We start from the raw sequence: 27,275 nt of genomic DNA, 5'->3' as shown, positions 1-27,275 counted from the left end.
TTAATACATTGGGACATATGATAATCAGTCTCTGAAATTAAATGGCAGATCTTTATGACATTCATATACAGTCTGTGCAGTGACTAGATACAGGAAATAGGAAAGGCGACTCAAAGTGAAGTTGGAAAATTTCTGATACCTTATGTGTAGAAATTAGAATCCTACAAAAGAAGAGACACTCTTCTCTTTTAGCTGCCTGGTATTTACACATGTCACAACTTTGATAATCCTAGAAATACTGAGGGGTTTTCCCTTGCTTTCTTTTTTTTTTAATTTTTTTATTTATTTTTGAGAGGGGGGGGGAGAGAGAGAGAGAGAGAGAGACAGCGAGAGACAGCGAGAGACAGCGAGACAGCGTGAGCCGGGAGGGTCAGAGAGAGAAGGAGTCACAGGATCTGAAGCAGGCTCCAGGCTCTGAGCTAGCTGTCAGCACAGAGCCTGATACAGGGCTTGAACCCACGATCTGTGAGATCATGACCTGAGCCGAAGTCTGATGCTTAACAGAGTGAGCCACCCAGGTGCCCCTCCCTTGCTTTCTTGATCCTAGCTCCTGATGCTGCCAGCCTCTAAGCCTCAGATGAGTTCATGCTGAACTCTTTCTGTATTTTCCTCATATAATTCATTGTGCTTATTATTAGTCTGGGATTTGAACATTTTTCACCCAGAAGTGCAAATAGGATTGTATCTGCATTATAAGATTTTTATATTTTATACACAATGTTACATTAAAAGCTAGCTCCAAGGAGAAGATAATCTTTTTAACAAATGATGCTGTTCATCTGAACATGGACTTGCAAAAAGGAGGGAGGGGGAGGATCTAAGCACAGACTTTACACTTGTCACAAAAACCAATCCAAAATAATATCACTGACTAAATGTGAGACACAGAACTCTTAGAAGATAACATGGGAGAAAATCTAGATGACTCTTGTATTTGGTGATGACTTTTTAGATATAGCACCAAAGATGTGATTTATGAAAAAGTGAATTTATAAGCTGGGCTTCATTAAAATTAAAAGATTCTGCTTTGTGAAAGACCCTGTGAAGAGAATGTAAAGACAAGCTGGGAGAAAATATTTGTAAAAGACATTTGATAAAGGACTATTATTCAAAATACACAAAGAATCCTTAAAATTCAACAATAAGAAAACCCAATTTAAAAAATGAACCAAAGACTTGATAGGGATCTCACCAAAGAGATATACAGATGGCAGATAAACATATGAAAAAATGCTTCATATCATAAGTCATCAGGGAAATGCAAATGGGGAGGTACCACTGTACAGCTATTGGATTGGCCAGACTGTCGAACACTGACCACCAAATGCTGGTGAGGATGTGAAGCAAAGGGAACTCTCTTCCAGTACTGGTGGGAATACAAAATGGTGCAGCCACTTTGGAAGACAGTTTGGTGGTTTCTTAAAAAACTCAGCATCCTCTTACCCTATGATCCAGCAATTGCATCTGTAATATTTACTCAGAAGAGCTGAAAACTTATGTCTACACTAAGGTCTGCACACAAATGTTCCTAGCAGCTTTATTCATAATTATCAAAACTTGGGAATAACCAAGATGTCCTTCAGTAAGTGAATGGATAGATAAACTGTAGTATATGCAGACAATGAATATTATTCACTGCTAAAATGAAATTCACCATCAACCCAAGAAAGACATGGAAGAAACTCAAGTGAAAGAAGCCAGTCTGGAAAGGTTGCATACTGTATAATTCTAACTGTAGGACACTGCAGTAAAGGCAGAAAGAACTTTGGAGACAATAAAAAGATGAGTGGCTGCCAGGGTTTAGGGGGTAAGGAGGGATAAAAGGTAGAACACAGAGTTTTTAGTACTGTGAAATTACTCTGTATGATACTGTAATGGTGGATACATGTCATATACATTCATCAAACACATAGAATGTACAAACCAAGAGTGACCGCCAATGTAAACTGGACGTTGGTTGATAATGACGTCTCAGTGTAGGTTCAGCAATTGTAACAAATGTACCTACTTCTGTCAAATCCAAAACTAGATTACATCCCCAACTTTTGCTTTGGTGGTCTTTCTTTGTTAGAGATTATTTTTCTTGTCTTCATTCAGCACAGTCATTAGCACCTTTTTTACTTGTTATTGTTATCACCAATAGTTATGGGAGCAAAAAGAACCATAGATAAGGCAGTTGTCTCAAACATGTTTTTATTTACTTGAATAGCATCAATTTCCTGATTTTAAGTAACAGTTAAAGGTAATGTAAATTATATTTATTAAGCTGTAATATTAGAATAGTTAATGAAAACTTGAGGGGAAAAATGTCTATTCCCTATACACATTTAATCACATGTATAACTTCCTAAATAAAATAGAAATAAGTGCAGTAAGTAAAGGCAGTAATGAATATTAATTTCTCAATTTAGGGGAAAGGTGTTTGCTTTTACATTTCTTCATATTATGTATGTATATGGCATCATAAGTTTCTTATACATTTTGTTTATTTTAGTCTTTATTCCTTTTGTTATTTGATTTTATATAGCTGTATTTTTATAAGAGCTTCATATGATAATTTTAAGGAATTAGTCAACAAATTCATCTCAAACCCGTAAGAATAGCAAATTAAATTATAATTTATAAATGGTATTTTTTTGCAGATAGAAAATATCCCCATTTTATTTGCTTTTATAAAAATAAGACCTTAGTCTTTTCCTGATGTTGTAGTGGCTATGAGTAAAAAATTGGTGTGAAAGTAGTTGCTCTTCTGTTTTAAAGGTGAGGTAAATGAGCAGGTCATAGATTTGAATGCATGTTGATATATTATTAGATAGCTTGGCCTGTTTAGCTATTTGGTTAAAGAATGAGCATGTGCTGCATGTAATGCTGGGTCCTGTGTGAGAAGTTAGTTTCAAAGACAATGAAGACCTGTACCTCCCTGAGCTTAGGGAATCTTTATCTATTCTTTATGACTTAGGCTACAAATGACTTAGTAAAAGATATGAAAAAAGTCTTAAGTTTGCAGGTATTGTGACTAACATACCATACTTGTGAGATCATTCAATTTTAATTTCTAAATCTGATATTCAAGAAGGCTTTTTTGGTAATGTTTGAAGGTTTAGGGCTGCTTACTAACGTGTTTTTAATGATCTAGAAGTATTTGTTCTATACTTAAAGGGAAATGCAGCAGCCATTCTAGAGGACAGAGACAGGGGATCTCTCATGGAATGAGAAGGGGGAGAGAGGAGAATGAAAGAATCTAAGTTTCCTAATAGCTTTCTTCTTATGGAAGCTGTAGAGATCAGTATTTACCTGAAAGATCGCTCTGAGTTTGCTAGTTATAACAGTGCTTTCGGCCTAATGACATTTAACTCCATTTAACTCCAGGATCCTTTTGTTGAAGGATCTAGAATGTGCTCTTCCTAATATGGCAGTCATTAACCACTTGTGGCTGTTTAAATTTAAAGTAATCACATATAAATAAAATTTTAAATTCATTTGCATTAGCCACATTTCAGATGCTGCATAGCTACGTGTGGCTCGGCTCATGGCTGCCCCGTTGGACAGTGTAGATAAAGAACGTTTCCATTTTCTTGGAAAGTTCTTTTGCATGGCACTGATCTAGACAATAAAGTTACAGGAGAAAGATGTCAAAAGGGCTTTAGTTGTGTGGAGGAAATTAAAAAGACTATCTTGCTCGTTTGATATCCTTTAAGACTTAGAATGTGACAATATCAGTTGCCATTGGAAACATTTCAGGCATTTAATTGTTCCTTCTTTCTTTTGCTCTGAGAGTAAAATAAAGAAATTCTATAGTTTTGGGGTGCCTAGGTGGCTCAGTTGGTTAAGTGTCTGATTTTGGCTCAGGTCATGATATCACGGTTCGTGAGTTCGAGCCCCGCATTGGGCTCTGTGCTGACAGCTCAGAGCCTGGAGCATGCTTCAGATTCTGTGTCTGTCTCTCTTTGCCCCTCCCCCACTCACACTCTAACTCTTTCCATCTCTCAAAAATAAATAAATGTTTAAAAAAAATTTTTTTTTAAATTCTAGTTTCTTTTTAGGACTATAAAAATCAACATGTTTAGCTCTCAAGATGATTCTGAAAGTTAGAATTGTGGATTCACATTTCTATCATACATTTGCTTTCATTTTGTAATCTTTTAAGGCAGATAATGATTTAATAAGATCTTATTCTTGTTAGTTGATAAAGCCTCTCAAGTTTTGAGACTTTTTCACTGTTTAGGTTAATCCTCATATACTTCACCAATCTCTTAACCCTCACCCAGCTTAGAAAACAGCAAATGAATGTTTTTATGTTAGAAGGAGGTATTCTCACTCTTTGGATCATTACCCACTCCTTTTTTTTTTAAAGTTTATTTATTATTTTGTTAGAGAGGGAGAGAGAGCATGAGCAAGAGAGGGCAGAGAGAAAGGGAGAGAGAGAATCCCAATCAGGCTCAGACCTGAGCTAAAATCAAGAGTTGGACACTTAACTGACTGAGCCACCCAGGTGCCCATTCCACTCTATTTCAGACATATGAAATTAGGGAAAAGATAGTTATAACACAGCAATACTTTGTAAATAAATATATGTTAAATATTAATAAAATCTATCATTTTCTTTTTTCCCCCAAATGGAAATAATTTTATCATTTTTATTATTATAATAATTAGGAAAAAATGGACAATAGAAAAGTTGTGAAAGGCTTTTTTTGATCTCAGTGGCAGTTCTAGTGTGTTACTGTTCAATCTGATGATGGCTGTTTAAGGTATGTATGTCTCTTTACTGTATTAGTAGCTTAAAGCAGAAAAACATCTCCATAGATATCAAAAAAGCATTTGATTGTATTTAACATCCATCTTTGGTAATTTAAGAATCTATTAACTAAAATGCTAAGAAATATTTAAGTAAATATGACCAATTTATATTGATAGGGTTTTCTTATATTGAAATCTGTTTTCCCTAAAATGAACCTTCTTTGGTCATATGCTACTTGATTCTTATTTCTAATACTTACCTTTTTTTTTAAATGTTTATTTTTGAGATCATGTGCACGAGCTGGGGAGGGAGGTGCAGAGAGAGGGGGAGACAAAGGATCTGCAGCAGGCTCTATGCTGACAGCAGAGAGCCCAGTGCAAGAGGCTTGAACTCACAAATCGTGAGATCCGTCATGACCTGAGCTGAAGTCGAATGCTTCAACCAACGGAGCTACCCAGGCGCCCCTATTGCTAATACTTATTTTTAAAGTAGATTGGCGTATCTTTTTTTTCTTTTTTGTGTTGTCTTACCAGATATTAGTATTACTAAAAGAATTTAGAAACTGTCCTTAGTCTGTTTCCTGGAACAGTTTAAGAAGCATTATATTTGTCTGTTGTTTTAAAGCATTCATCTCCTTCTTGAAACCATGGTTCTCTTGTAGGTTCTAATTCTTTACAGCTTTCTTAAATTCTTCTTAAATAGCGGTTGGCTTATTCATAATTTTCAAATTTATCTGCATAGAGTTACATCATTATGTCTTCTGTATGATTACAAATTCTTATATTCTTAATTTTGAGGTTTTTTTCTTTTACAGTAGCTAATGTTTTATATATTTACTTTATTTTTAACATTTTTATTTTGGAGAGAGAGCACAGGAGGGAAAGGAACAGAGAGAGGGAGACACATAATGTGAAGCAGGCTCCAGGCTCTGGGCTGTCAGCTCAAACCCATGAACCGTGAGATCATGACCTGATCCGAAGTTGGATGCTTAACTGACTGAGCCACCGAGGAGCCCCTGTATTTATTTTAGTTTTAAAGAGCTAGTTCTTTAAGTAATTTTTTAAAATTCAGTTTCTTTTTCTTTTTTTATCATTTTGAATTCCTCTCTATCCTAAAGGATTATTGATATCCAAGTGATTTTTCTCCTTAGATGCGATACTTTAAGTGAAGGAAGTAAAGTGAGAAGTGAAACTTGCTTGTCTGTGGTACAGGCTTCCTACTTCTATAAAGTTGCAACACTTAACTATAATAGGTAGTTGCTTAAATAGAAATTATTAAGATTCCAGAATATTGTTATGACTGACCAGTTACAAGTCATAGCTTTTCCTTCCTTTGCATCATTGTTCTGTTGAAAGGGTATTTTGAAAGTTAGTAGTATATAGTGTTCTTGTTGTTTTTAATAAAATTTCCCATTTAGAATCTTGGCATCCTTGGGTGGTATCGTTTTAACTTCATGTATACTAAGTCAGCAGAAGCTTGCTTGCATAGGTCGTCATTTCTCTACTTAAGGATCTTACAGTTCACAGTAAAGTTGAGTGGTAGGTGGAGTTTGTTTTTTTAATGTTTATTTTTGAGAGAGAGAGATGGATGCAAGTGGAGGAGGGGCAGAGAGAGAGGGAGACACAATCTGAAGCAGGCTCTAGTCTCTGAGCTGTCAGCACAGAGCCCCATCTGGGGCTCAAACTCTCAGACTGCAAGATCATGATCTGAGCCAAAGTCCCTCAACCAACTGAGCCACTCAGGTGCCCTGGTGAGTGGGTTTTAATTCCAATAACACTTTTTTTTGTGTGTTGGTAATTTTGCTTTATACTAGTTTATTTAGGGCTTCCATTTTCAGTCCTTAGTAGATTTTATGTTTTTCTCATATGCTTCTTCACTCACTAATTCATCCAGTTCTGAGAATTACTGAGTTATGATAAAATTTATTGACAGGTTCTGGATTTTCTTCAGGAACTTCATTAATTTCAGTTACTTCTCCTGATAGAGGAGAATAGAGTGTTGTACCCAGATTTTAATATCGCCCCCCAAAACCAGAGACCGCGAGGGAGGCCGAATCACGCATGCAAAAGCAAAGGGCTTTATTACGAATTTAGGCCTGGCCAGCCTAAACTCGGACTCACAGACTTCAACAACACACTGGATCCCCGTGGAGCGAGCCCCGAACATGGCGGGGCAGGGCCTTTTATGAGTTTGTGAAGGGGGAGTTACAGGAAATTGTGACACAGGTACAGGGGTCCAATCATTATAGCATCACATCATTGACAGTAACTTTAACCAATTACAGAGTGGACCCAGGACCCTCACGTAGGGCGTGACTGGGACCCTCATGTAGGGCGTGACTAGTCTTAACCTCCATCTTTAGGCCCGCCTCCAGAAATGTTAATGGTGTTAGCTAGCCTTCAAGGTCAGAGGGGAAACCTGAATCAGACCTGCATCCTTACAAGAGCTCACTGTCAGCTTTCACACATTCCAAGAACCATATTCATCTTGTTTGCTCAATTTTGTCCCAGCTTCAGGCAGACTATAGTAAACAACTTCTCCCTAAGTTTCCCATACAAAATTGCTGATTCCACTGTTCTAGTTGTTATCCATTCATGTCTGTCTATGAATTTATGCAAAGAGAGCAGACAGAGCCCGTGAGCAGTATCCGGATGGCACCCGCTCTTCCTGATAATACTTGAGAACATCAAAAAATGTGGGAATATAAAACTAAGCGATATTTAGTTAGCATTAATCAATCAATACATTTCTAATTTTATTGAAATATTTCTTTTGTGTTAATATATATTTTATTATAAAATGTTTCTTTTATTTTAGACTAACTTTAAGTTCTTGTCTTTCTTTGTAGGTATAAGCGTGTCTTTTCAGTTGGAACCCATGCGATAACTACATATAATCCCAATACCTTAGAAGTAACAAATCAGGTAATCACGTTAGAAGCTGTTAGGCATGTTTTGAATTCCATTTGAATTTTAAAAGCCAGGATGTGACCCATGATTTCCCTGACTTGAAATCCGCACTTTAGGTTAGAAAAGTCAACTTTGAAGGAGATCAGTATGCTTATATAATGCTTGGTGCTCAGTACCAAAAATAAAGAAATAAAAGCGGGTGGTGAAGAATGTGTTCATTTCTAGGCTCTAAGGAGTATAACTTTCTGATATGTTACTTTTGATTGCCATCTCTTTTATGTGAAATTGGTACATTAGTACATTATAGTTCTAAAGGTGGTATTAGTGTTGTAATAAAGGTATACGTAAGTTGCAATGCAGTACATGGAAAATGCCTGTCACCGAAGTAGGATTACTGTTTATAAAGGCAAGACTAGCTTGAATGTGGATAAGTAAACATATTCATATTCCAGTTTATTTTTAATTCTAAATTAGACACGTTTTACATAGTCCTTTTTGTTTGTATTAGCACATCTGCAGGTAATCATAAAATTTTATATTCCTTTCTTTTCACTTTTATGTATTTTAATTGCTTTAGATTAATGTCAGTAACCATTAAAGTTAGAATACAGATGGAATTTTCTAATTGTTGTCCCTTATAACTGAAAACCTTAAAAAGAATTGTGTTATAGAATTACTATAAGATGTGACATTTTCTAGACCTTGGTATTACTTTGTCACTCAGTGAGTTATTGTGAAATTAAAGTAGTAAAAACAGTGTTGTATTTTACCATATTATAGCATCATTTGAGAGAATTTCTTTTTGTTAGTGGCCTTATGGAGACATCTGCAGCATCAGTCCCGTTGGAAAAGGACAAGGAACAGAATTCAACCTCACGTTTCGTAAAGGGAGTGGGAAAAAGTCAGAAACTTTAAAATTTTCTACAGAGCACAGAACAGAACTTCTTACAGAAGCATTGGTAAGAGTAGTTCCATGTTAATAAGCTAAATTTCTGGGTTTTTAAATGAAACAGTTACAGTACAGATATTAATGTTTTGAGTCTCTGTGACTTGCAGTGCTTATTTTTTTTCTTATTGACTGTTAACTTGATTCCATGAAATTTTCACTTTCTCTAATAAAAAGCCTGGAAAATCCTGCATTTTGATAGTGTTTAGTCTTTTTAAGCACATATATAGAGCAAAATAGTTGTGCGTTTAATTGATTTTGTTTTTCAGTGAAGTTCCACACATTTTTTAATTGGACAGCCTTAAACTATATATTCAATAATATTTTTTAATATTAAGGTTATCAAGTTGGGATTTTACATATTTTGGATAGAAAGGACTGAACTGCGAATCTTCCTTACCAGTTGGTTGTCATAAACTATGATTATGTTTTCTCTTTCAGAGATTTAGAACTGATTTTTCAGAAGGAAAAATCACAGGAAGGGCAAGTATTTAACTTTTATTAACATCTGTTTTTATTCTAATGTTGCCCATTATTATGTAGAAATCACTATTATTATGTATAAATCATTTTGTGATTTGTGTGTTCCTTTTATGGCAAAGCCGAAGGGAAAAAAGGAATCATCATTACGTTTTCTGGCACTGTATGATGGATGAATGTAGTTTAATAGGAAACTCAAATATGAGGAATTATATTTTTGACTGTTAATGCTTATGATAAGGAAAAAAGTCTTCAGGCAGAACTGTGGAGCAATAAAAACAGTGCTATACCCACTCAGGTACTTTTTATTCAGTATTGTCAACAGCAATCATAAGCATCACACTGTGGATAATACCCATTGGAACATGCAGTAGTTATTTGGTGTAAGATTTTTCTGTTTCAGAAGCGTTAAGGTTTTAAGAAGTTTGAGGTATATCAGAACTGTGCAGGAACCGGATCTGGCTACTAGTAAGACTGCGTGGTGCACTGACAGCTTTGAGGAAGTCACGGTTGCCCGTTAGAATCTTCCTAACTTTCTCAGGCAATCTGTAATCATGTTACAACAGCATTTAAACTAAGTCAGAGACTTCTGAGGAGGGGAAAAGGATGTCAATGCTTTTTTTTTCCCCCCACTTCCTTGAAATACTGAATTTCTTTCCATGAGAAGGTATTGCTTTTATAACGGGGATGGGGACAGAATAACGCCTAAACTGATAGCATTGTTCAGAATTCTAGCTCTTCTGATTAAAGGCCGGAATTGAGTTCTGAGAAGCTGGAAGCACCATCTCCATCTCTAAGCCTTTACACTTTCTGTGGATGTTCTGCTAGTTTTAGCATCCCAGAAGCCTCGCTGATCTCAAGTCAAGCAACTGACTGGCTCAGGAGCCATTTAAAAGAGATTCATGGCAGTTGGCAAGCTGCTTGTTTCTTGTTATGAGCCACAGTCAGATTTCTATGAATTATAATTTCTTTCATGTTCGCGTTTGTGTTTTCCATATTCCTCATCTTTTTGGAAAACCGCTGCTTCCAAAAGCATACTTCTGCTGAAGTCTGACTAAACACCCAAGCACTGTTGCGGGGGAATAGAAGCGAGGCACAATTTTATTCACGGCTGCATGCTTTTATTACGGCTGGTTGGGCCAAACCTGATCTCCCTGGTGTTAAGGAGCAGAGAACGGCCCTGAACAAAGGGCGGCAGTGAGATTATATGGACAGAACATGTCATCATTTAGTTTACCAATTAACATTCACAGCATTCCTTGGTAGCCAATTACATTGTAATACACAGACGTTAGTTTTGGCGGGAACTTATCATTTTAAGATTCTTTGTCCCTTTAGAATGACCAATCATAGTTAGACACCTAAGATACCATGAGAGACAGTGACCAGGTGACTTTCACCTGTGGACATTGCTTCAGCCAGGTCTTAGTAGAGGGGGGGTTACTTAACAGAATCTTGAAAAACAAGTTAAACTTTAAACTAATGCTCCTTATCGAGTTACATACTTAGGGTCTTTCCAGATTGCCCAATCTTTAGTTATTCACCAGAACAACCGAACTTATATACAGCAAGCTCTCTGATATCTTATAAAATGACCTAGTATTTTATAAGTTGACCTGTAACAGTCACCCCAGAAATAGTTGTAACTTTAGAGCATCCAATTTACTTTTACCTTCAGAGTCCTGTAACTGACTAGTGTTCATCTTTGTCTTGTTTGGTGGAAAAGTGGGTGGCTGAGGGGATACTCATTTCACATCTGACACTTGTTTATTTTTATTTTCTCTTGCCTCATTTTGTCTTTATTTTCTCTTTATCATATTTTGATTAACAGCCTGACCTAAATCTTTTTTTTCTTTTTAAGAATAAAACTGGGTTGTAAATGGATGTTAATGATTCTGATCACTTATTTTTTTAAATTTTTTTAAAAATGTTTGTTTTGAGAGAGAGAATACATATGCATCCCAAGCAGGCTCCATGCTGTCGGTGCTGAGCCCATTTCAGGGCTTGATCTCACAAACCATGACATGATGACTTGAGCTGAACTTAAGAGTTGGACGTTTAACCAACTGAGTCACCCAGGTGCCCCTTTAATCATTCCCATACTAGCTACTTTAATTTACAAAGGAATGTTATCTTCGGAATTTTACTTACTGATGTGCTCAAACTTATACCTTTGATGTGATTAGAAAAATGTAAGGTTAAACTGAGGCTCAGCGTCTTTGTATGCGTGGGAAGAAAGTCTGTATTAGTAACTGAACCAGCTCTGGTTGTTTAAATTGAATACTGTAACTTCCCGAAAATGTGCCTTAGCTCTTTTCGATATGTAAGTTGGATTTAAAAAGTCCATCAACAAAAGTTGAAATATTTTTTCCCCAGTAAAAATTTCTGAGTATTCTTTTAGGATTTCCTTTTTAAAAATAGATTTGCATAAGACTGACTTACAATTGTTTCACAGAATATTGTAACCCGAACTTTTGTTAATTTAAAAAAGGACATAGTTTCTTCAATTTGAGTCAACATTCTTCCTTAAATATAACCCTCCAAATAATTAAAATTAATATGTTTAACAATTTGGCTAGTAGGGGCGCCTGGGTGGCTGAGTTGGTTAAGTGTCCAACTCTTCTTTTCAGCTCAGGTCATGATCTCACCGTTCATGGATCAAGCCCCAAGTAGGGCTCTGAGCTGGGTGTGGAGCCTGCTTAAGAAATTCTTTCTCTTTTTCTCTCCTCCCCCCCAGTCTGTGTGTGTGTGCGTGTGCGTGTGTGTGTGCGTGTGTGCGTGCGTGTGTGCGTGCGTGTGCGCGTGTGTATCTCTTTTTTCTCTCCCTCTGCCCCACCTACGCTCGCACACTCACTGTCACTGTCACTCTTAAAAAACAAAACCGATTTGGATAGTAGCTCTAATTGTTTATAATATTGTTTAGACTTCTGGTTGTTTTGGCAGTGACTGATAGATTAAATATTTTATTTTATGGTAAGCTTAAATATGAACCTAAAAGTAAATACTGTTTCTCTCTCTAGAGGTATAACTGCTATAAGCACCATTGGAGCGATACAAGAAAACCTGTTGTTTTAGAAGTCACTCCTGGAGGCTTTGACCAAATTAATCCTGCAACCAACAAAGTCCTCTGTTCCTATGACTATAGAAATATTGAAGGCTTTGTAGATCTCTCCGATTATCAAGGAGGATTTTGTATACTTTATGGAGGATTTAGTAGATTGGTAAGTAGTATTTTTAAAAAGTCATTGAAAAAGAGGCATAACCATATGAAGGAAAGCAGGGATTTTACATTTCTTTTTCAAATTTCATATGTGTCTTGTGGAAGGAAGTATGGTGTTAAGAGTACAGGCTTTGTTATCAAAGAGCCCGGAGCTCGAATCCCAACTCAGAGCTCTCAGAAGTGACAGGAGTAATATGTGTGTCATAGGTTTTGGTTTTTAGGATTCTGTGAGATAATTCATGTAAAATGCTTAGCATAATATGTGGTTTAGTATTCAGAAAATGGTAGTTACAGTTGTTATTTTCATTATATCAGTGTCTTAACTGAAAGATTCTAAGCTTTCTTTGAAAAAGTAATTTAAGATCTTTATTTTTATAGTCTTTCCTCCTTTTCCCAGCTGTTTGTAATCTGAAGTCTGAATATTTTCATTGAAACTTCAAATTTGGAGTTCATTGCATGTTTTTGTCTTGAAATTCTGAATTCTGTGTGAATTGTGAGGTACAGAGGAAGCCACTTGAGATGCTCAGACCCTGTTTGTTCACTGGTAATAGAAGCTGAGCTCTAGGTGATAACCATCTTTTTTTTTTTTAATAAGAAACATTTTGCCTTCCTTAATTAAATCTCACGTCTCAAGGATGAGCACTGGAGAGTTTCCACAAGTAAAGGCTCAGTTGAGCTTACTCTCAAGTTTCCTTTCTCTTGAGAATTTTAATTTCTCTAGATATCTTACTGGCCTGGGAACAACAGCTTTCTGATTTAGAGTTCTGTCAATCCTTCTCTGGGTAGCAGAGCCATGGCAAGCCTGGAACTTTTCGATACACAAGACGCTAGAGGGTAGCAGAAGGGGATGATGATGAGGGCGGGGCGCTGAACTCTTTGATTTACAAAATATGTCTGCTCTTCACAGTTTGAAGCCTTTTTTCCATCTCGGATTTCACCTTTTCCTGGGTGATGGGGACAATTCTAGTGTCCCTCATCTAGTAACACATATCTAGACATTTTGTTACCTCTTAGTCTAGACCCAAAAGATCTAGGCCCAAGGAGAAAATTAGGTTCCTTTCCCACCCTAGAGCAGCCTGAAGCCTGTTGTTAAAGTGCTGTCCAAAGGTTTATCCCTTCCGTGGACAGTGGAAATTTATAATGATTAACTTGTGGAAACCATACCTAATTACACGAGTGTAGCCATGCAGACCTTAACGGGACAACTATATCATAGTAATTAAACCAAACCTTACAGTACATAAGGTAAACATTAAGGATAGAATTGTTTTGATACTCCTTAGTTACCAGCAGTTTTTATTGCTTTCATGGCATTAGGTAGTTTTAATTTTAATCATCCATTTTTTAAGCATATGGTACCTTTTAAAAGATAGTAGCTAAATGAGTCAATTCACTAAAAATATAATACCATGACAGATTCATTCAGCAAACCTTTATCTAGTACCCTCTGGATACATAGGAACTATTACAAGCAGCTGGGAATAAAATCAGGCTTTAAGATTTTATTTGTTTGTTTTAAGTAATCTTTGCACCCAGTGTGGGGCTTGAACTCACAATCCCAAGATCAAGAGTTGCCCACTCAACCGACTGAGCCAGCCAGGCGCCCCTAAAATCAGGTTTTAAAACATGATCTCAACCAGTATTACTTAGTAGGGCAGGTATTGGCATATGGACAGGACAATTCTTTATTGCATGGCGCACTCCTGCCCTGTCCTTGGCAGCACATTTAGCATTTCTGATTTCTAGGCATCAATGCAGATAGCAATACCTTATCCTTACCTTTATAAATACGCTCTTGGAGGTTGATTTGTAATATCCGTAAGCCAGTGACTTTTAAGTAGTCCTCAAGGTAATCTTGCAAGAAAGTCCACTATGTAAAAACATTAAATCAGAACTACTTTAAGTTAAAACTGGAAATCCTACCCATGTAGTACCCATTACCCTCATTGGACTTGGACAGGATCCCTGGGACCCCGTTTGGAAGCCCCGGCATTCTGTTTTCCACACGATGATGGGAACAAGTCCCTGAAAGGTAACAAATAATTTCCATTCAGTTAGTTATTTGCAAGGCTCTATATCCCAGACTTTGTGATTTTAACTTAGGGGTTCAAACACAACACACTGCTTATTTATCTTTGATAAGATCCACTACCATTTTTTTCCTTTAGAATTGCTACTTCAGTCTCTTTCCTGTGAATTGATTCAAAATGGTCACATTTTAGTTGTTTAAACCCTGACTTTTCAAATTTCAAAATTTGTGCAGCATTTATTTGCTTCAGAGCAAAGAGAAGAAATTATCAAAAGTGCAATAGATCATGCTGGAAACTACATAGGTATTTCATTGCGCATCAGAAAAGAACCTTTAGAATTTGAACAATATTTGAATCTTCGCTTTGGAAAATACAGCACTGATGAATCCATCACATCGTTAGCAGAGTTTATAGTCCAAAAAATATCACCTAGACATTCGGTAAGACTCTGTGTTAAAAATAAAAATTTGTTCATATGATTTTGACGTTATTTCTTTAATAACTTTTTAATGTTTCAATTTTGTTTGAAGGAGCCTGTAAAACGAGTTCTAGCGCTTACAGAAACATGTTTAGTAGAACGTGATCCAGCGACATATAATATTGCAACTCTGAAGCCTTTAGGAGAAGTAAGTTTGACATTATTAGCTTAAGTGAGATTTCTTCCTGTTGATAAATTAGGCTAATGTTTTAGTATTTTTTCATGTCTAATGAATAGAAAATAAGGAGAATCCATTTAATTCTTCACATTATTACATTTATTGTACTTAGAACAGTGACTATTAAAAACTTTATTTTCCAAGTATACAACAAATATTTTGTATTCAGGAATGTATGACAGTCTGAATGAGACTTTTAAGCAGCTCTTAAATTCTGATCCTTTAAACAATTTTTTAAATACTGACTTTTATAAGCTAAAAGGATTGTCTGTAGTTCTTCTAAGGAAATATCATGAAACTACCATTTGTTAAACTTGTTTTTTGTTTTCACTAGGTATTTGCATTGGTTTGTGACTCAGAAAATCCACAACTTTTTACAATTGAATTTATAAAAGGGCAAATACGGAAATACTCTTCAACAGAGAGGTATTTTTTTTAATTCATCCAGCGTGTGAGATCCTAGTATATGCAAGGCAAAATGTTCCATCAAAGAGGAACAAAAGTTATGATCTAGATCTTTAAAATCGTATAACTTAAGAAAGGCGGCAATATTTTGTTGTCTATTTAAAATGGCCACTCACTGGAGCCTCAGGGTGGCTCAGTCAGTTAAGCATCCAACTTCGGCTCAGATCACGATCTCACGGCTCGGGAGTTCAAACCGCATGGTGAGCTCTGTGCAGACAGCTTGGAGCTTGCTTGAGATTCTGTGTGTCTCTGTCTCTCTCATTTCTCTCTCTCTTCTCTCTGTCCCTCCCCCACTCACACTTCATCTCTCTCAAAAATAAACAAACATTAAAAAGTTATAGTAGGGGCACCTGACTGGCTCAGTTGGTTGAGCATCTGACTGGCTTGGGTCATGGTCTCCCAGTCCATAGCTTCGAGCCCCATGTTGGGCTCTGTGCTGACAGCTCAGAGCCGGGGGCCTGCTTCAGATTCTGTCGTCTCCTCATGCGCCCCCCCTCCCCCCCCCGCTCATGCTCTATTTCTCTCCATTTCTCAAAAATGAATAAATGTTAAAAAAATTTTTTTTAAATGACATCCAGTTTCCAAATTTCTAAAAAGAATAAAAAGTGAATTGATTTAAAATGAAATGATGAAAATAACGTATTTCTGTAACTTATGGTTTTAAAGTGTTTTAAAATAGCACCTTTCACTTCTCGTTGTTAAATTGTTTGAATAAGAGCAGCAAGTTACTGTAAATATACTCTTAAGTTTTTATAAGTTAGCATTATTAGGCTAGTTATGCATTTTCCAGTGTGATAAGCCTGATTATATTACTGTGACTTGGCTGTTTCTGTGAAAACCTGTGAGATGCTATAGCTCATCAACTCCTTCTGTAAGGTAAAGAACTTGAATGCTATCCTGTGAATGACTAGAACTCCCTTCATATACTTAGACACTCTCATGGGATTGGCGGCTTTTACATTCCACACAGTTCTTTTATGCTGTTTAAAAAGATTGAGATTGAATCTGTTTTTAAAGCATAGTTGCAACGGTTTGGGTACATTTTGCCACTGTTCATAACCCAGCCTTATTGAAGTCCTGTCGCTTCCTGTAGTGTGACCAGCAACTCTTTCTTACCTTGGAAAGCTTTTGATCTAAGTTCAACAAAAATGACATTTTAAGCAAAAAGGTGGTATCTTTTCCTGTCCTGAATTCAAGGAAGAGGACTTCTTGGGGGACGGGGGAAGTGTACATGTTCTAATCAGGAGAGGGATCTCAACATTTACAGTTTGTCACGTGCTTTCTGTGCAGTACATTGTTCCTGATCCCTAGGAAGAAGATACCATTATTCTCAATAAAGTTTATGTGCAGAAAGCAAAGTAATTTCTTTGTGACTTTGGATTAGAAAAAGCTTTCTTTTGTTCTGTTTTTGTAAATGTTTTTTTATTTTGAGAGCAAAAGGGTGTAAGTGCAAATGCATGCAAATGGGGAGTGGCACAGAGAGGAGAGAGAAAAATCCCAACCAGGCTCCATGCTGTCAGCACAGAGCCCGGCCCAGAGCTCCATCTCACAAATTGTGATACATGACCTGAGCTGAATCCAAGAGTCCATGCTTAACCAACTGAACCACCCAGGCACTCCAGGAAAAGGTTTCTTAGATAAAGTACCAAATACATAATTCATAAAAGTCTGATTAATTAAACTTTGTCAAAATTTAAAACTTTGACCCAATTAAAAAAAGGACGAGCCAAGCCACAGACAGGGAGAAAACATTTGGAAAACATATAGGTAATAAAAGACTTGCTTCTAGAATATATAAAGAACTCTTTTAACTCAATACAACCCCCCCAAATAAATAGGCAAGATATTCAAATAGAAACTTCACCAGATAAAATTTATGAATGGTAAATAAATACATGAAAAGATCATGATTTATTAAGGAAAGTAAAACCTACACTAACACTAAAATGGGTAATATCAAAAGAGGTGGTGGTGATGGAGGAGGACACTTGTGGGGAAGAGCACTGGGTATTATATGGAAACCAATTTGACAATAAACTATTTAAAAAAAATAAAAAATAAAATGGGTAATATAAAAAAGACTGGCAGTGCCAATTGTTGGCAAGCGTGTGGATTCTCATACATAACTGGTGGGAGAATGTAAAGTCATAAACTTTTGAAAAATAGTTGGGGCAATTTCTTAAACATAAAGTTATCATATGACCCAACAATTCTCCTAGGTATCTACCTCAAGAGAAATGAAAACGTACCCACATAAAAACTTGTATGTGAATGTTTACAGTAACATTACTTCTAATAGTCAAGACTAGAAACAATTGATATATACATCACCTGGTGAATGAATAGGCAAACATGTTGAGTATCCATATGGTGGAATACTATTCATCAATAAAAAGGACTGAGCCTTAAAAATACATAATATATAAAATAAGACACACAAGGCTACATATTATATTATTCTGTTTATATGAATTTTTAAATAGACCATCTTTTAGAGCAGTTCGAGGTTCATAGCAAAATTGAGCAGAAGTTACAGAGATTTCTCATATACCTCCTACAGTCTAACTCCCTGCCTCCTAAGTAGCAGAGTCTCCCCCATTACCAGCATCCCCTACCAGAGTGATACATGTGTTAAAACTGATGAATCAACAGGTTGGAACAAATGTATGATATTTGTCTACTATTATAGTATCATACAGACTTTTCACCACCCTAAAAATCTCCACAGATCTCTCTAGCAGTAAAAATACTCTGGATTAGGAAATCCTCATCCTCATGGCTAACTAATTTCATCTCTCCCTTCCCCCCTTAATCTCGACAGCCACTTATTTTTTTTACCATTTCCAAAGTTTTGCTTTTTCCATAGTGTCATAGTTAGAATTGCATAGTATGTAGCCTTTTCAGATTGACTTCTTTCATTTTCTACATGTCTTTTCATTCCTGGATAGCTCATTTTTTTTTTTTAACACTTAATAGTCCATTGTCTGGACATGATGGTTTATTTATCCATTTGCTTACTGAAGGACCTCTTGGTTTCTTCCATTAAAACTGCTGTAAAAATCCGAGTGCTGGTTTTGTGTGGACTTCAGTTTTCATCTTTTGTGTAAATACTAAGGAGTGTGATCACTGGATCATATGGTAAGAGGATGTTGAGTTTTGTAAGAAACTGCCAAACTGTCTTTCAAAAGTGGCTGTGAATTTTGTATTCCAACCAGCAATGAATGAGACTTCCTGTTGCTCCATATCCTCACCAGCATTTGATATTGTCAGTGTTCAGTTTTGGTCACTCTAGTAAGTGTATGGTGGTGTCTTGTTGTTTCAGTGTGCATTTCCCTGATGACATATGTGTTGAGTATCTTCTCATGTTTATTTGCCATCTGTATCGTTTTTTGGTGAGGTGTCTGTTAAGGACTTTGGATCATTTTTTAATTGAATTGTCTTATTGTTGACTTTAAGAACTCTTTGTCTATTTTGGATAATGGACCTTTATCAGGGCTTTTATAAATATTTTTTCCCAGCCTGTGGCTTTCCTTTTCATTCTCTTGATGAAGTTATTTGAAAAGGCAGAACTACAGAGACAGAAAATAAGTGGTTGCCCGGGGCCTAGGGAGTCTTTTGCAAATGGGTACAAGGAAATTTGGGGGGGAGGGGTGATGGAACAAATGGATAGTTGCACAATTGTATAAATGTACTAAGAATTTATTTATCTACCCATTTATTTAGAGAGAAAGGGCACAAGTGAGCAAGGGGCAGAGAGAGAATTCACGCAAGGGACAGAGAGAGAGAGAGAGTAGCGGGGCTTGTGTTTTACCCAAAGCAGGCTCTTGTTTTACCCAAAGTGAGGCTTTACTTACCTAGATAGGGGCTTGTGCTCACCTGATTCAGGGCTTGACCTCATCAACTGTGAGATCATGACCTGAGCCAAAGTCAGATGCTTTATGGCTGAGCCCCCCCGCCCCCCCCCCCGTGCCCTTAACTAATTCTTAAGCTATACATTTTAATTGAGTGAATTTTTTATTTGTAAGTTGTATCTTGGTGAAACTGGTTTTAAAAATGTTTAAACAAAAATGTATTTACAATGGTTAAGTAATGTACAAGGTATGTGACTGCAGAGTTCAGAGCTAGTATTGGAAAACCAGGCTCTTTCTTTTGTGCTTCTCCTTGAACTTGGAGTGCCTTCCCTGAGCAGGTTACCTGCTAAAGGGCCTATGCTGTATTCTGAGTCAAAATTCCCCTTAATTATCAATCCTAAAATCTTCTTATTTTTTACCTTGCTTAGAGATTCCTTATTAGCAAGTTTGTTGGATGGAGTAAGAGCCTCTGGTAACAGAGATGTTTGTGTAAAAATGACACCAACTCATAAAGGTCAGCGATGGGGGTTACTCAGCATGCCCGTAGATGAGGAAGTAGAGAGCCTTCATCTCAGATTTTTGGCCACACCTCCAAGTAAGTATTGATTTAAGTGTAATTGCATTTCCATCCATCTACTTAATAATTTAAAAATTAAGAATGCAAACCTCTGAATCTTTTTGAACCTTTTCATCTTCCAGATGGCAACTTTGCGGATGCTGTATTCAGGTTCAATGCTAATATTTCATATAGTGGAGTTCTGCATGCAGTAACACAGGATGTAAGATGAATTGTATTATAATTTGTTCATTGTTGTTAACTTTTGGTATGGGAAGTTTTTTGAAACATTCTTCCTTTACCTAGGGTTTGTTCTCAGAGAACAAAGAAAAACTGATCAATAATGCCATAACAGCATTATTGTCTCAAGAGGGAGATGTTGTTGCTTCAAATGCAGAGCTTGAGAGTCAATTCCAGGCTGTGAGGAGGCTTGTGGCTTCCAAAGCTGGTTTTCTGGCCTTCACTCAGCTTCCAAAGTAAGTTGTCTTTGAACTTCTTTTAGAGAATACAAACAACTCAAAATAGCAAATAATCAAGTTTACTTCTTTATATCTGTCTAAACCTTTTACTTTTCATATGATGATACTGTAGTGTTTATTCATGAGAAAAAAGGAAAGGGAATGGAACTAAAGGGGGTGGATATTGGTCTCATACATGCCTGTAATATTATGGACTGCTGTTTTAGTGAATATGAACAGGCAGTTAAATCCCTTTTAGTTTTAATTAAAAAATAATCTTCCCCCTCAAAGAGAAAACCTCTTGTAGGAATGGATAGATTTTGGAAGTGGGATTTAAAATATGTACTTAGGGCACTTGAGTGTCTTAGCTGGCTAAGCATGTAACTCTCAATTTAGGCTCAGGTCATAATCTTGAGGTTTGTGTGTTCAAGCCTTGCATCAGGCTCTGTGCTGCCAGTGCAGAGCCAGCTTGAGATTCATTCTCTCTCTCTCTCTTATCTCTCTCTCTCTCTCTCTCTGCCCCTCCCCCGCTCACTCTCTCTCAAAATAAATAAACTTTAAAAATAAAAATATATAAAATGTATACTTGCTGGGACACCTGGGTGGCTAAGTTGGTTGAGCATCTGACTCTTGAGCTCGGCTCAGGTCATGTTCTCATGGTTGGTGGGATCGATCCCTGCACTGAGCTCTGCGCCAGCAGCATGGAGCCTACTTGGGATTCTCCCTCCTCCTTACCTCTCTCTCCTTCTCTGTTTCTGCTCCATCCCCACTTATGCTCTCTTTATCTTTTTCTCAAAAGATACTGCTGAATGCAGTAGAAACTTACAAAGACTTATTATGTTACATTTTAATAATAAAATAATGCGCCGATATTGCTATTATATGCTTATTTTTTATTGTTTGATAAGGTTTCGGGAACGTCTAGGAGTGAAGGTGGTAAAAGCACTCAAGCGGAGCAACAATGGAGTAATCCATGCAGCTGTTGATATGCTCTGTGCCCTCATGTGTGTAAGTAGTGTTTTTTAAATGGAGACTGGTTTTTCTTAAGTTGATTGAAGATTTAAATTTCCACAGGCCTATATTTTCATTGTACCAATTAAATTCAGTGTTTCGATATTTCCTAAATTGTTCTCATAGCCATTTATTTATTCAAATACTTTTTTTTAAGCACATTCTATAAACCAGACACTGTGCTATCTACTAGAAATACAAAGTTCCTTCCTTCCTTCAAGTGGCTAACAGTCTAGTAAGGTAGGCAGGTGTATATAGTCTAAAGTAGTGGAGGTCACGTGATTCTTAAAAAGCAGCACTCAGTTTTGGTTTTCTGGTGAGGAAAAGATAAGATTCTAGGCCAGACTTTCTGGAAGATGTTACACTTGATCTCCATCTTAAAGGATAGGCGGCAGGTATTTTTCCTCTGTGAGGCGGCTTTCCTGGAAAGTAGGATAGCATACACAAAGGCATATTTGGGAGAAAGCACATAATTAAAATGGCTGGGTCATAAAGCATGTATGAAGGTGTGTGGAATTAGGAGTTCAAGTTAGAGATGTATGCAGAGACAGTTATCAGAAGCCTTTGTGTCACAGAAGCTAGATTTAGATTTGTATCCTTTAGTAAGGAACAGCCAAAAAGGTTTTTCAGCAGGGGACATAACATTAGTTTGGACCTCTGAAAGCTCATTGATGGGGTGTGGAGACTGTATTAAAGGTAAGGTTAGAGGCAGGTAGACTAAATATATAAGAAATAAGATAAAGTAGGATGGGGCTAAAGAAGGCACATTTGAAGGCTGAGGGTAAAGGTCTAATTTGGTGACTGTATGGGAGGAGAAGCAATGAATGGTTCAGCATAATTTTGAAGTTCCTGATTAACTTTAATGTTGTATATAGTAGTGATATAGCAGTGGGACTTCATGTCTCATATGAAGTGCTGTAGGCAAGCTCAGTGGTGTAGAATAAACTTAAATAATCACTCATATAAAATCTTACATTTGTTCCCCAAAAGGAATTTTACTATCTTTACTACGCCAGATAACTCCATTAAAAGAATTAGTGGGATAACTAGAACATAAACTACTGTAATGTGAAACAAATACACTGAGCCCTCGTTAGGTTTTGGCTGTATATATTTTTTTTTACATGAATGATCTTATTTAAGCTTCATGATGGTCCTGTGAGCCGATTTCTGTTAATGCCACTTGACAGCTGAGGAAAGGGAAAATTCAGATTTAGAGCAATTAACCTTGCCTGAGGTCAGCTGTAGTCGGTTGCAAAGTTAGGATGGGATCTTTACTCCTAACCCTCATGCTAGAATCCGTTTTCCATTCTTCTTTATTCCACCAAAAAGACAAAGAAGTATTGCTGCTCATTTAGTACCTGCTTTTAAATGCTGTTTAAAAATATAAGTAAATAAATGCTAATTTTACCATTTCAAATTTAAATTATAAAAATTGGGGGAGAAGAAATGGGTGTCATCTGCCTTTTAAGGAAGAGACCTGGACTTTTCAGAGAGTCCTGGTGCAGTACTCGATATAGATACTCAAGTTCATTATCTGTGGAGCCTCATCAGACCCTGGGGGAAATCATCATTTTTGCCTGCTTATCTTATCACGAGTTTCCTTTGTGCCTTCAACCTTAAAGGCTGTGGTTTTTAATTTTTTTAGTATTTAATGAATACTTTCTATAAATGACTTTCCTGTGATGCCAGCATGTGGGGTTGCTCATGAATTATCACTGTTTTTAATGAATAGCCCATGCATGATGACTATGACTTAAGACAAGAACAGCTGAACAAAGCTTCTCTTCTCTCTTCAAAGAAGTTTCTGGAAAACTTACTGGAGAAATTTAATTCCCATGTGGTAAGTTATAGTTAAATTTGTCTTAATGAGAAATACCATACATGATTGAAAGGTGTTTGGACAGGTTTTTAAAAATTTTTTCTAAGTTCATATGTTTTGAGAGAGAGAGAGTGCGTGCGCATGGCAGGGAGTGGCAGAGAGAGAGAGAGAATCCCAAGCAGGGGGCTTGAACTCATGAACTGTGAGGTCATGACCTGAGCCAAATCAAGAGCCAGATGCTTAACTGAATCTGCCACCCGGGAACCCTGGGAAGTTTTTTTTAAATTGTAGCTTGGGCACTCACTAATAGTAAGTAAAATATTCTGTTTTAGGACTATATCCATTCATCTGAGAAGAGTAAGTTGCAGCACTTTAGATTTTTGCAATGATATTCCAGACTTTTTTTTTTCCTTTTCTTTAATAATGTCATGAAATAAACTGCTCTTAAAAAAGATTAAGTCCAGGGGCGCCTGGGTGGCTCAGTCAGTTAAGCGTCTGACTTCGGCTCAGTTCATGATCTCACAGGTCCATGGGTTCGAGCCCTGCATCTGGCTCTGTGCTGACAGCCCAGAGCCTGAAGCCTGCTTCACATTTTGTGTCTCCCTCTCTCTCTGCCCTTCCCCCTGCTACTCTCTGTCTCTCTCTCTCTCTCTCTCAAAATAAAATAAAGGCATAAAAAATTAAGTCAAATATTTACTCCTCAGTCACTGGTAACAGTTTTGGAGATGGGCAGTCAGTAACATTTGGAAGGAACAAATTTTCAGAGTTTTGTAAGTTTTGTCAAAGATTGCTTTTTATATGAATACTATACATATTAACCTTTTTATACATGTATGAGGAGTCTCGTTTATTCTCTTGAAATTTGACCAAATTTTAATTATTTTCCTTTTGAGATATGGTAATCAGTGAATTTATTGCATTAGTAGAACAAATACTCCTTAGAATATCAAAATGGAAATCTCATGTGGGGGAATGTTTTTAACATACAGACTAGCAGAAGCATGTTATTGCTCTTTTGCTTGAAATTCTCTAAGTCATGGTAATATGTTACTTTGTTTCAGGATCATGGGACTGGTGCCCTAGTTATTAGTTCACTCTTGGATTTCCTTACTTTTGCCCTCTGTGCACCGTATAGTGAGACAACAGAAGGACAGCAGTTCGATATGCTCTTAGAGATGGTAGCATCCAATGGAAGAACACTCTTCAAACTCTTTCAGGTGAGAACTTGTCATCTTTTTTATCAGATAACAGCTACTCCAAGAGAATCATTTATAGTTGGGGTCAGTTTGGTTTTATCTATTTATTTGTTTATTTTTTATTTTTGAGAGAGTGTGAGCAGGGGAGGGGCGGAGAGAGAGGGAGACACAGAATCAGAACCAGGCTCCAGGCTCTGAGCTGTCAGCACAGAGACTGACATGGGACCCGACCCAAAGACCTGAGATCATGACCTGAGCCACCCAGGTGTCCCCAGTTGGGTTTTAAAATAATGGATGTGTGCTTCTGTAGTAATGTTGATAAATGAATATAGCTTAGTATACTATTAAGGATATTTATTTGTTAAAATTTTTTAATGTTTGTTTATTTTTAAGAGACAGAGACAGAGCATGAGAGGGGGAGGGGCAGAGAGAGGGAGACACAGAATCTGAAGACAGGCTCCAGGGTCTGAGCTGTCAGCACAGAGCCTGGCACGGGGCTCGAACCCATGAACTGTGAGATCATGAACCGAGCCGAAGTCGGATATTTAATTGACTTAGCCACCAGGCGCCTCAGGATATTTAAATTCCACAGGTTTCTTGATATTTTGTATAGAGCTCTATCGATGGCTTTTGACCACTCTTTTGACGCTGTTGCCCATCTTTTCTATCTCAGGAGTGAAAAACTCATTTAAAAATTTTTTTTAATGTTTTTAAATTTATTTTTGAGAGAGAGAGACAGCACAAGCAGGGGAGGGTCAGAGAGAGAGGGAGACAGACACAGAATACGAAGCAGGTTCCAGGCTCTGAGCTAGCTGTTAGAACAGAGCCCAATGCGGGGCTCGAACCCACGAACTGTGAGATCATGACCTGAGCCGAAGCCGCTCAACCTACTGAGCCACCCAGGTGCCCAAAAAACTCATTTTTTTCTGTGATAGGCCCAGAGTACCCTTTTCTTTATAAATTACCAAATAATAGGATGGGTTTTAGTAGGGCTGTTCATCAACAGCTGAAAACATTGTTATTTCATATAATACTATAGTATTATGTACATATGATGTTTTTCTGTATACTTATATTTTTATTTCATATGAATATAATGTCAACTTGTATCATTACTGTTTGATATTTATCATTCAAATAAGTATTCAAATAAATACCAGCTGTTTTCTATTGATGTTTTGATTATCCTTAAAGGTATGTTGTATTGACACCTAAAATTTTTAACCAAAGTGTGATCTGACTTTCAGTTGTATCCTTTATCAATTTTATGACTTATACCTTGAATAAAATTGTATATCCTCCTTAAAAGTAACAGCTAGATATGTTGGAATGAAATTCTTTGATTCTGGGATTTTTTTTTTCTCCCTATGTTAAAGCATCCTTCCATGGCAATTATCAAGGGAGCTGGATTGGTTATGAAGGCAATAATAGAGGTGAGAACAGATTCGAAATTCGAAACGTATTTGAATGTTGATTGGCTGTTTTCATTGAAGCTGACAAAATTACCTTTCAGCCTGTTATGGGAAACATGCAGTTTTTTGGGTAAGAAAAGTATAAATATTTATTCAGAAGTTAGTTTTAAACTACAGAAACAATCCTCAATTTTAATCTAAGAGTTTAAAGTTCTGAGGTAAGTGGGTTTAGGGCAAATAAATCTTTCTGTTCCTCCATTATTTGTGTCTTGCTTGTTTTAAGAGAATTAAAAGTTAGCATTCTTCGTCTCTTGCTCTTTGGGTGGGGGGATGATGGCACTGAAATCTTTCGGTAGTGAGGTTACATGGAAATCTATTAATGGAGTTCACAGCAAAGTGATACTAAATAAGAATGGTAACAAAAATTAGTTCCTCATTCTAAAGTGCATTTGTGAGTGGGCTCTGGAGAGTGGGCATGTTATTGGACAGACACAGGGTATTGTTTCCCCAAGATCGTTTCTTTAGCTTTCTGTGCTTTTCAGTGAAACAAAACCATGGCTATGAATATCAGCTTGCATAGTGATGTTTACAATAGATGGCTTTGATTCTAAAACTTTTGAATTTTTTGTTGTCATAGTAGTGATTTGGCTAAAATGTAAAGAGTATTTGCCCTTTTTATCAAAAACTCAGTGATTTGTAGCTCATAAATATAACATGTTGCTAAATAAAATGCACAGAATTAGTATATGTCTAACTGGGTTTTAAAAAATTGTATATAGGTGTTACACATCAAAGATTATTTGCATTTTTAGTGTGTATATACAGCTAAAGGCTGATTTTCTTGCTTCAGCTAATGGGTTCTATGTTTCCAAAGTAAGGATATCTCACAGAGCTGGCAATAGCCAAGACAGTCAAGATCATGAGACCAAACAAAAGCATGTTCCTGACCCCGATCCACCAATATGTTGCCATTCATTCAGAAATATTTATTGAGGGCCAGGTATAACCAAAATGTGGACTTTGGGCTTCAGGATAAGCTCCACATGTCAATTTCATAGCCAGTGACTGGAGCTGATATCTGTGTAAGGAACACCTTTATTTACACTGAAATCCTGGCAAGTATCTTAAATTATTTTTTCTCATTGTAAAAGCAATGTATGATCTTTGAAGAAACATTGGAATTTATAGAAAAAAATTCAATGAACAAATCATTTATATTTTTATCATCCTGAGATAACTACTCTTATCATAAATTTTATGTTTTCTCTTAGTCTGTGGTATTCAGAATTATCTTTGTACATATACAAATTATGTACTGTATATATTTGTATTGATAGCATTGTCAGAATGATATATCTACATATTCACACCATGAATATTGGTATACATACTACATATTCAGTTGTATTATATACTTGTACTTTTTTCACTAACACTGTGAGCATTATTGCTTTTCAACAGATTGTCTTCAGTATCATACTGCTTACTTAATTCATAGTTCTGTGATTACCTTTGATTAGTA

At 36.7% G+C, this 27,275-nt stretch overlaps 1 protein-coding gene across 3 annotated transcripts in view; it reads left to right on the top strand.

Annotated features, from left to right (window-relative positions):
* The window catches only part of DNAJC13 (DnaJ heat shock protein family (Hsp40) member C13), a 116,764-nt gene that overhangs the window by 23,225 nt on the left and 66,264 nt on the right, over positions 1 to 27,275 (top strand). For all 3 annotated transcript variants that reach the window (XM_029940286.1, XM_029940284.1, XM_029940285.1), the window contains exons 3-16: positions 7,590 to 7,665; positions 8,460 to 8,609; positions 9,038 to 9,079; positions 12,097 to 12,297; positions 14,560 to 14,766; positions 14,857 to 14,952; positions 15,317 to 15,408; positions 19,727 to 19,893; positions 19,998 to 20,077; positions 20,161 to 20,330; positions 21,221 to 21,320; positions 23,059 to 23,166; positions 24,207 to 24,362; positions 25,718 to 25,774. In XM_029940286.1, the coding sequence (XP_029796146.1) occupies positions 7,590 to 7,665; positions 8,460 to 8,609; positions 9,038 to 9,079; positions 12,097 to 12,297; positions 14,560 to 14,766; positions 14,857 to 14,952; positions 15,317 to 15,408; positions 19,727 to 19,893; positions 19,998 to 20,077; positions 20,161 to 20,330; positions 21,221 to 21,320; positions 23,059 to 23,166; positions 24,207 to 24,362; positions 25,718 to 25,774 (1,702 nt within the window). The remainder of the gene's footprint in view (positions 1 to 7,589; positions 7,666 to 8,459; positions 8,610 to 9,037; positions 9,080 to 12,096; positions 12,298 to 14,559; positions 14,767 to 14,856; positions 14,953 to 15,316; positions 15,409 to 19,726; positions 19,894 to 19,997; positions 20,078 to 20,160; positions 20,331 to 21,220; positions 21,321 to 23,058; positions 23,167 to 24,206; positions 24,363 to 25,717; positions 25,775 to 27,275) is intronic.

Source organism: Suricata suricatta, chromosome 5 (genome assembly GCF_006229205.1).
Source record: "Suricata suricatta isolate VVHF042 chromosome 5, meerkat_22Aug2017_6uvM2_HiC, whole genome shotgun sequence".
NCBI classification, from domain to species: Eukaryota; Metazoa; Chordata; class Mammalia; order Carnivora; family Herpestidae; genus Suricata; species Suricata suricatta.
Note: the sequence above shows the minus strand (reverse complement) of the source record. Positions and strands in the feature narration are given on the sequence as shown.